The sequence below is a fragment of the Cyclopterus lumpus genome, chromosome 18, assembly GCF_009769545.1.
Source record: "Cyclopterus lumpus isolate fCycLum1 chromosome 18, fCycLum1.pri, whole genome shotgun sequence".
Classification (NCBI taxonomy): Eukaryota; Metazoa; Chordata; class Actinopteri; order Perciformes; family Cyclopteridae; genus Cyclopterus; species Cyclopterus lumpus.
The window spans coordinates 1555001-1565000 of record NC_046983.1 but is presented as its reverse complement, the minus strand read 5'-3'; the positions used below and the strand labels follow the sequence as shown (position 1 = coordinate 1565000).

Here is a 10000-nt window from a genome sequence, read left to right as displayed (position 1 = left end):
GGCGGTCCCTGTGGACGAAAGTGGTATTGTTTTCCCAAAAAATTCTCTCATGTAACTTAAATAAATAAATATGTTTTGATTGACAGGTCGACGGGACAGGAGTACGCTCTGAAGATCATCGATAAAGCTCGCTGCTGTGGGAAGGTAAGGATGGTTTATAGCACCAACAATAATAATAATACTAATAATAGTACGTGATTAATCAGATCCAAACCTTCAGCCAATCAGAAAGGTAAATGGTGAAAAAAAAAAATGTAATTAAAGAAAGGAAAAAACTAAATAAATGAAATTATAAAAAATAATTAAAAAATTGTAAAATAATATATATATATATAAAATAACATTTAAAAATAAATACAAAAATAAAAATAAATACAATTGTAAAATAATGAAATTGTAAAAATAACTACTTAAATGTATTAAATAATAATGTGTGTGTGTGTGTGTGTGAGCAGGAGCACCTGATAGAAAACGAGGTGGCCGTGCTGCGCAGGGTTCGACATCCCAGCATCATCCAGCTGATCGAGGTGGACGAGACCTCCAGTCAGCTGTTCCTGGTCATGGAGCTCGTCAAGGTGCTGGTGGTTCTTGTTCTTCTTGTTCTTGTTCTTGTTTTTGTTCTTGTTCTTCTTGTTCTTCTTCTTCTCCTTCTCCTTCTCCTTCTCCTCCTCCTCCTCCTCCTCCTCCTTCTGCTTCTGCTTCTGCTTCTGCTTCTTCTTCTCCTCCTCGTCCTCCTCCTTCTCCTTCTTCATGAAGACATATTTACCATTGCTCCGCCTCCTTCAGGGCGGCGACCTGTTCGACGCCATCACCTCGTCCACCAAGTACAGCGAGCGTGACTCCAGCGCCATGGTGTTCAACCTGGGAGGAGCCGTGAAGTACCTGCACCAGATGAACATCGTGCACCGGGACATCAAACCAGAGAACCTGCTGGTACACACACACACACACACACACACACACACACACACACACACACACACACACACGGTTCATCCCACTTTAACTGCCCATGTGTGTGTGTGTGTGTGTGCTGCAGGTGTGCGAGTACCCGGACGGCACCAAGTCGCTGAAGCTGGGCGACTTCGGCCTGGCGACGGTGGTGGAGGGCCCGCTGTACACCGTGTGCGGCACGCCGACGTACGTCGCCCCGGAGATCATCGGAGAGACCGGGTGAGGAAGTCGGTTTCTGGGCGCTAGTTGTCGGCGAAAAGAAGGCGAACACGTCAATGAGAAACTGTGTGTGTGTGTGTGTGTGTGTGTGTGTGTGTGTAGCTACGGCCTGAAGGTGGACATCTGGGCGGCCGGCGTGATCACCTACATCCTGCTGTGTGGATTCCCTCCCTTCAGAAGGTCAGTGCACTCGCAGCTCCGCGGTCACGCGGTCACGTTGCTGCAGTCCATTCATAAAACCTTGGCTCCTCCCCCTCAGTGAGAACAACGTCCAGGAGGAGTTGTTCGACCAGATCCTCAGAGGGAAGCTGGAGTTTCCGTCTCCGGACTGGGACGCCATCAGCCTCCCGGCCAAGGTACCGCTCGCTCCCACTGGCAGTGAAGGTGTCGCCAGGCCAAACCCCCCAAAGACCGCTTAAAGGGCCAGTGTGAAGGATCTGAGGGCACCTGAAGCCCCCCCCCCCCTCTGGAGCCGTGTTTGGTTTGTCCATTCTGGGCTACTGTAGAAACACGGCGTAATTTGAGTGTCTAGAAAAGCGCTATATAAATTCGAAGTATTATTATTATTATTATTATTATGATTATTAACATCGTCGTCATTGGAAATGAGAACTGGTTATCAAAAGATAAAATAATGTAGCTAATTATAGGCTAATGAAAACACAACAATTCTTATTTTAAGGTAATTATACCCAAAAGAAAATGTACTTATTAATATATAATATTACATTTCTGCCAAAAGATCCAACTAAACGCTACACACTGGCCCTTTAATTTAGTGTATTTCTACATATGAAGCTACTGGTTTTGACTGGTTAACTGTAGTTTTGTTGTTGTTATAAACAACAACTTGTTGAACATGTTGTCTGTTAATAATTAATAACGTCTCAAATGTTTTTTAAGTCCTTTGTAGAATAATAATTCAGACCGCTTAGTGCCGGCTGCTGACAGTCACATGACCTGCTCCTCAGATGCTGATTAGTCAGATGCTGCAGGTGAACGTGGACACCCGGTTCACCGCCGAGGAGATCTTGGCCCACCCATGGGTGACGGTACGAGCACAACACACACAAAGACACTCAAAGACACACAAAAACACACACACTACGAGAGGGGAAGTGAGTTTCATGGTCACCGCTTTGTTACCTCTTGAAACAGGTGACCTGTGATACGCAGACGTCATGAAAACATGGAGTTCCTCAACACAACTTATTTTGTCAGTAGCACTTTAAAATAAAGTCTCTTTAAGCAACATTTTGACAAAAAAAGTAATTAAGTAAGAAAAAAAAAAAGTAAAAACAAGCATATCGACGGCCGAAGAGCAAAACCTTCCATGTTGTTTACTTGTGGAATGCCATTTGTTAAGGATACCCAACACACAATACATAAGAAAAAAGACACAAATAATACACAAAGAGCCAATAGGAGGTGTTTCCCCACTCTTTCTGGATACCTTTGCAGACACATCACAAATGGAAATAAAAAGAAGTACTCTTGTGTTAACTTCCTATTGTTTGTTCAGGACGAGGCTCCGGTAGAGTCCAACACTGTGAGCAGCACTGAAGACCAGACCAGTGGAGAAGTACTGGATCCAGAGCAGGAATCCCCACAACTGGAAACCAAACAAGTTCCTTCACCTCTGGTTTAAAACCGGAAACCCCCAAAAGGTTTCCTCACCTCTGGTCAAGACCCGTCCAGGAAACTTGACAAGTTCCCTCAAATCTGGTCCTTTTTCCCCCTATTTTTCACCAATAAAACACTTAAATGAGTTTCATCACCTTCGGTGTAGAACCATCACCTGTTTGATCTCCTGGAAGCCAAACCACCATCTGGTCGAGGGTTGGACCCGTTTCTTCTACTAGAAACCAAACATGTTCCCTCTTTCTTGATCTGGTTTAGAATCTGTTCCGTTTCAACAACTGGAATCCATCGAGGTTCCTCCCCTCTGGTCTAGAACGCGTCATCTCGGGCCTAGAACGGAACCAAAAGGAAGATGTTCCTTGTTGTGCTAAAAAGCAAACAAGTTTTCTCAAATATGGTCGAGAAGACATGGCGTTTCATCTACTGCAGGCTAAACAAGTATCCTCATCTCTGCTCTAGAACGCCTCCTGTTCCATCTAATAGTACCCAAACAAGTTCCTTCAAATCATCTGGTCTAGAATATATCCCTTTTACCAAACAAGTATTCTCATCTCTGCTCTAGAACGCCTCCTGTTCCATCTACTAGTACCCAAACCAGTTCCTTCAAATCATCTGGTCTAGAATATATCCCTTTTACCAAACAAGTATTCTCATCTGTGCTCTAGACCTGTTGTATCTACTGGAAACCTGTGGAATAAAACTGGAATAAAAGTTCTCTCAATTATGGTCCAGGACAAATTGACCTTTTCCTCTTCTGGAAACCAAACAAGTTCCTTCGTCTCTAGTCTATAATTGCTTTGTTGCTTCAACTTGACACCAGAGTTTCCCTCTCCTTGGTCCCTATCTACTGGAAACTGACCAGGATTCCTCACCTCTAGTCTAGGACACTTGGCGCTTGCTATACTGAAAACTAAATCAAGTTATCCTTTGCTATTTCCAACGTACCTCCTGGAAACCGTCCCCGTCTCCGGTCTAGACCAGCATCTCCTCTACTGAAGGCTTTCACGAGCCCCGTCTCTGCTGCTGTACCGCAAAGTATTTACATCCCCTTTGATGAGTCAGGAGGTGGGGTCCTAGACACTCACAAAGTCGCCTCACTGCTACTTGAAGGACTCGCACCATAACAACACTGGGACACCATGGAAGTGATATTGGATAGGTCCCCCAGGGTCTTTTGGGACTGGACACATTTCTGGGAAATGGCCCTTGAAAAAGGCCTCGAACCACTTTAATAGGGCTTCAAACAACTGATTTCATTATTTTCCTCAGTAGTCTTCCATTTATTCTGGGAAACGTCCCACCTTCACCCTCCAGCTCTCATTTCTGCTCCTTGACGCCCACCAACCCGAGGAGATCTTTGAGTACTGTGCCTGTTCAATCTGCTGTTGAATAGTCTCAGTCCTTTCCTTCCATAGGTTCCACTCTTCAGACCCCCACCACCCGTCATTGGCTGGATAGACGGATAAGGTTTTGGGGTTGTTACAGAAAAAAATATACCTTGGCTTTAGAAAAGGAACGGATTGATTTAAATGGATGGTTTTGATATTTTGTGAAATATAGATAAAATGTCTATCATTCCCATAATCTAAAAATAAAGCATACCGGCGCCTCTAAAGCTCATTAATTAACTCACTGTTCTGTAAAAAAAAAAGGAAAATTGGGCTTTTGCTCACAAATACATTGTTAAAGATGTAACTCCTCATAAAACCACCAAATGTTATTTTCACAGCCCAATTTCCACTTAGATCTCGGTCTCATTGATTTTTTCCAAAGCCTTTAAATAATGAGTCTACACGGACTCGGTATGCTTCACTTCCTGTCACTCTTCACCTCTTCCCCAGCCTCCGTACTGTAACTCAAAGTAACCGAGTGACGTCTGAAGCTCCACAATTTAAAGAAAAACATTTCGATAACCTTTTTCAAAGGTTTTCGATGCAGCGAGACTGCGATGAAGTCAAGCGGGCGTGTCTCCGTCCAAACTCCGCCCCTCCTCCCGCCTGCAGTTAATGGAGGATAAAATACGTTGTGAATACTGTAAATATGTCTGTTGGTGTCTGTGAGTCAATTGTGAAGTAGGGAAACAGTAGCAGTTTTGAACTAAATACTAAATACTACAATGAAAAGAAACAATCATCACAGACATGATGTCATCCCCAAAAACCTTGTTTTTTCCCAAAAGCGTCAATTAAATAAAAAAACATGAACAGTGGTGGAATGTCTAATATAATGTCATGAATGCATGAGTAATAATAGTATATAATAGTAATATATACATATACTCAAAGGGGAAATTTTTTCATTATTTACTTTTACATTTCATACTTAAAGTACAATTTCCTGATTATACATTTTAAATGCGGTACAATTACCTGTAATTGAGTATTTGTACAGTGTGTTATTGGTACTGAATACTTATTCACATTTTTAAAGGAAACAGGCAGATGAAGACAAAACAAGGTTTCTGAAGGATGTTAACAAATTAATGAAAGAGTTCGTCGAGTTCCTAGCTCTGGTCTTAACCGTTGCCTGGCAACAAAGGACTGGACCGCGGTGGATCTCTTACCTTATACGGTCATGTGACGTGACGTTAATGGGTCACCCATCAATCACGTCGCTGCATCCACACATCCATCATGTCGCCGTGTGTGTGTGTGTGTGTCTGTGTGTGTGTGTGTAAATACGTGTGTTTGATTTCAACTTTAAAAAATCTTGTGGAAAGTACGAGTGTTTCGTGCATCTGCATCCAAGAAAAAAAAAACCTTTTCATGAAATGTTATCAGAACAAATGCGTTATGACCTCACCGCGACCTTTGACCTTTCCATGGCCTTGACCTTTTTTCGGCCGGAGCCGCCGATTTTTAAGAGTTTGCCGCCGCCGAAAAAAGTGTCCCGTCGCTTTAAGAAGACGATCAAACTTCGATCAAGATTGACGTTTGATATTTTTGCTAACGTAACATTTTTACAATTCTGGCCACAAACGCGTGTGTTCGTCATTCCCGATGTTTGGCCACAAATGACTCACCAGTGTTGTATGCGGGTTGCCATGGTAAATATTCCCGACGTACCGGCGGCCGTATCGAAGTCCATCCCAGTTGAGTTGGCAAACTCTTTAAATCGGCGGCTCGGCCTTTGACCTTTTGACCTTCTATGCCTGCTATGAACCCAGTCGTCTTAATTATTTCCCTCTTTGCTTCGCACCAAACCGAAAGGAGCCTTCTGCGTCGGTGTTAGCGGAGCGGCAACTCCCGGGCCGCCAACGCCGCCGCCAACGCCACCAACGCCACCAACGCCACCAACGGACGCTTCGCTGCACCAGAGAATGTGTTTGAGCCGAGAGCCGAAGCAGAGACGCTAAAGAACCGAGAGACGAGAACCACGCCGTCGGTTCTCTTTGTTTCAGCTTGTTTTGTTTTGTTTGTTTGTTTTCTGGACATTTAGTTCAGTTTGTTTCTCTAAAAACACATTTCTGTGGTTGCCGTGTTGCTGCAGTTGCAAGAAACCTTTTCAAATGTTGAATGACTTTCCTTGAACGCAGCTTGCAGTTGTTTCGCAACGTGACCGAAGCTTTAACTGACTTTTACGATGTGCTTTAATATCTTGTTGCATCATTGTGAGTTTTTTCTTTTGTGCTGCATTCACTTCCCAGAAAAAAAGACGTCATTTTGGCCTCTGATCGTCCAGAGACTTGTGATTCCCTCAAAGTGATGATGTTCATTGGGACTTGAATGCAGCTTTAATTCAGAGGCGGGTGGAGTTCAGAAATCTCTGGTTCCACTGGGGAGATTTGACCCGGGCGGTCGTCACGAGGCGTTTTTATCAAATGCACAATGTGTGTGTACGTGTGATCATTTCACATCACGCCTCATCTTAAACTGGAATGGATTCTTTTATGAAGCGAAGTAGAGAAATGTGGGTTTTTAACCAAACTGGGCTGGTTTTCCTGACAAGGAATCTTGAGTTGTTTGTTTATGTTCATTTCAATCAGCTAGAAGTTATATTTAAGACAATCTAATTCCTTAAAATGACAAAACTGTGTTATTTATTTACAGATCAAACTTTCTCAAGGTTGTTTTTTTAAACAATATGGGCATTTAAAAAGTAAATTAAAGCTTTCTTCTTACTTTGAGGAAAACGAGTCTGGTGTTGGAACTGAAGACGTGTTTTAATGCTAACGATGAGCTGTAATGTGATGTGTGTTGATATGAAACATGGACGTGTGTTGGGATCATTGTTCGTGGCATTTGAAAAAACAAACAGATTTTGGAAGCGATCGATTCAACTGTGAAAGTAAAAGCTGATGCAGTGGCATCATGTTGACCTGAAGTGTCTTTTTTATGGTTTTCTTCCTGCTATGTTGATAAATACCGACTGAACATTCATCAGTTCATAAAAAGGGAATTTTAAGTTAAAAACTGACATTTACATTAGAAGCAAAAGTCATAAAACACTTTAATTATGTGAATAACACAACTTTAAAGTAACTGAGTAGCTTTACTCATTTTACTTCATTTTGGGAGATGTTCCAAATTTCTTCTGCACCACCGTTCAGATAAACTACTTCTTACTACATTCATCTCCTTATGGTGAAGATTCACGTTTCATATTTCACAGGAGATACAGGGACTAGATAATCTTCCTTCCTCAGCTGATCGGAAAGAATGAAAAACTGGAGATGAAGGCAACACCAGACCTTCTTCACTCAGGACCCTGAGCTCCAACAAAAGGTCCTAAAGAGTCGGTATACAATGATGATAAAAGCATCGCTGGTTTGGTTGCGGTTTGTCCCGATCTTGTGTGAACACATCAACGCCCACGTGCACACGGTCAGGTCCATAATCTTTATCACCAAAGCTCAATTTAGGTTTAAAGGGGTTTAAAGTTCAAACTGTAAATGTGGACGTAAAGGCCATAAATGCTGCCAAGGTCCAAACCGCTCCTCCTCCTGTACAGATCCAGGTTCCTGCCTCTTTCACAGATCTACAAGCTGCAAAGTGTGAGAGCCGACAAGCCAAATCCCTGCAGAGCAGCGTGTGAACGTGACGGAAAAGGAGGTTTGGCTTCCCGTGGGACGCATTCATCTGAAGAGAGCGAAGGTCCAACTCTGCAGACATTTCCTTGTTGTCGGAGAGGAGACATGGCGCATCGAGGAGACCAAGCAGACGTGGTGAGGTTCTGCTGTTCCATCTGTCTGGATCTCCTGAAGGATCCGGTGACGGTTCCCTGTGGACACAACTACTGCATGAGCTGTATTAAAAGCGCGTGGGACGAGGAAGACCAGAAGAAAAGCCACAGCTGCCCTCTGTGCCGACAGACCTTCGACCTGAGGCCGGTCCTGCTGAAAAACACCTTGTTGGCCGACTTAGTGGAGGAGCTGAAGAAGACTGGACTCCAAGCTGCTGCTGCTGCTGCTGGTGGTCCCTGCTATGCTGGACCTGAAGATGTGGCCTGTGACTTCTGCACTGAGAGGAAACTGAAGGCCTTCAAGTCCTGTCTAGTGTGTCTGGCCTCTTACTGTGAGAAACACCTCCAGCCTCATTTTAAATCTCCTGCCTTTAAGAAACACAAGCTGGTGGACCCCTCCTCTGTCAACCTCCAGCAGAACGTCTGCTTTCGCCACAACGAGGTGATGAAGATGTTCTGCAGCACTGACCAGCAGTGCATCTGTTATCTCTGCTCCGTGGAGGAGCATAAAGGCCACGACACCGTCTCAGCTGCAGCAGAACGGACCGAGAGGCAGCAGGAGCTCGCTAGAAGGAGGCAAAGGGTCCAGCAGAGAATCCAGGAGCGCCAGAGGGACGTGAAGCTGCTTCGACAGGAGGTGGAGGCCATCAATCGCTCTGCTGAAGCGGTGGAGGACGGGGAGAAGATCTTCACCGAGCTGAAGCAGCAGCTCAGAACTCAGCAGAGAACCGAAGTGAGTCGAGTCAAAGAGCTTCAGGAGGAGTTTCAGCAGGAGATCACTGAGCTGAAGAGGAAGGATGCCGAGATGGAGAAGCTCTCACGAACAGACGACCACGCCCAGTTTCTCCACAGATACCCCTCGCTGTCAAAGCTCACCGAGCCGGCGGACTCACCGAGACCAAAGACAAACCGCCTGCGGTACTTTGAACATGTGACGACGGCGGTGAAAGCAACCAGAGATCAGATACAGGCCTTTCTTCCTGAGACAAGACCTTCAATGGAGCCATTGACCAGATATCAGATACAGGCCTTTCTTCCTGAGACAGGGTATTCAATGGAGCCAACGACCAGAGATCAGATACAGCCCTTTCTTCCTGAGACAAGACCTTCAGTGGAGCCCACGACCAGAGATCAGAAACAGGCCTTTCTTCCTGATACAAGACCTTCAGTGGAGCCCACGACCAGAGATCAGAAACAGGCCTTTCTTCCTGATACAAGACCTTCAGTGGAGCCCACGACCAGAGATCAGATACAGGCCTTTCTTCCTGAGACAGGGTATTCAATGGAGCCAACGACTAGAGATCAGATACAGGCCTTTCTTCCTGAGACAAGACCTTCAATGGAGCCATTGACCAGATATCAGATACAGGCCTTTCTTCCTGAGACAGGGTATTCAATGGAGCCAACGACCAGAGATCAGATACAGCCCTTTCTTCCTGAGACAGGGTATTCAATGGAGCCAACGACTAGAGATCAGATACAGGCCTTTCTTCCTGAGACAAGACCTTCAATGGAGCCATTGACCAGATATCAGATACAGGCCTTTCTTCCTGAGACAGGGTATTCAATGGAGCCAACGACCAGAGATCAGATACAGCCCTTTCTTCCTGAGACAAGACCTTCAGTGGAGCCCACGACCAGAGATCAGAAACAGGCCTTTCTTCCTGATACAAGACCTTCAGTGGAGCCCACGACCAGAGATCAGATACAGGCCTTTCTTCCTGAGACAAGACCTTCAGTGGAGCCCACGACCAGAGATCAGATACAGGCCTTTCTTCCTGAGACAAGACCTTCAGTGGAGCCCACGACCAGAGATCAGAAACAGGCCTTTCTTCCTGAGACAAGACCTTCAGTGGAGCCCACGACCAGAGATCAGATACAGGCCTTTCTTCCTGAGACAAGACCTTCAGTGGAGCCCACGACCAGAGCAGAGTTCTTACGATATTCACGTCAAATCACGCTGGATCCAAACACAGCCAACTGTCAACTGGTTTTATCAGAGGAG

At 44.9% G+C, this 10000-nt stretch overlaps 2 protein-coding genes across 2 annotated transcripts in view; both read left to right on the top strand.

The window, feature by feature from the left end:
* Positions 1 to 3535, top strand: part of LOC117747509 (serine/threonine-protein kinase DCLK2-like) — an 11834-nt gene extending 8299 nt beyond the window's left edge. Inside the window, exons 8-15 of the mRNA XM_034556793.1 lie at positions 87 to 144; positions 456 to 575; positions 787 to 933; positions 1040 to 1173; positions 1276 to 1353; positions 1433 to 1529; positions 2145 to 2225; positions 2696 to 3535. Of these exons, the coding sequence (XP_034412684.1) occupies positions 87 to 144; positions 456 to 575; positions 787 to 933; positions 1040 to 1173; positions 1276 to 1353; positions 1433 to 1529; positions 2145 to 2225; positions 2696 to 2821 (841 nt within the window). The 3' untranslated portion in view covers positions 2822 to 3535. The remainder of the gene's footprint in view (positions 1 to 86; positions 145 to 455; positions 576 to 786; positions 934 to 1039; positions 1174 to 1275; positions 1354 to 1432; positions 1530 to 2144; positions 2226 to 2695) is intronic.
* Positions 3536 to 7931: 4396 nt separating this feature from the next.
* The window catches only part of LOC117747604 (E3 ubiquitin/ISG15 ligase TRIM25-like), a 2534-nt gene continuing 465 nt past the window's right edge, over positions 7932 to 10000 (top strand). The window contains exons 1-2 of the mRNA XM_034556978.1: positions 7932 to 8965; positions 9878 to 10000. The exon at positions 9878 to 10000 is cut by the window's right edge and continues 465 nt beyond it. Coding sequence (XP_034412869.1) covers positions 7949 to 8965; positions 9878 to 10000 — 1140 coding nt within the window. The 5' untranslated portion in view covers positions 7932 to 7948. The remainder of the gene's footprint in view (positions 8966 to 9877) is intronic.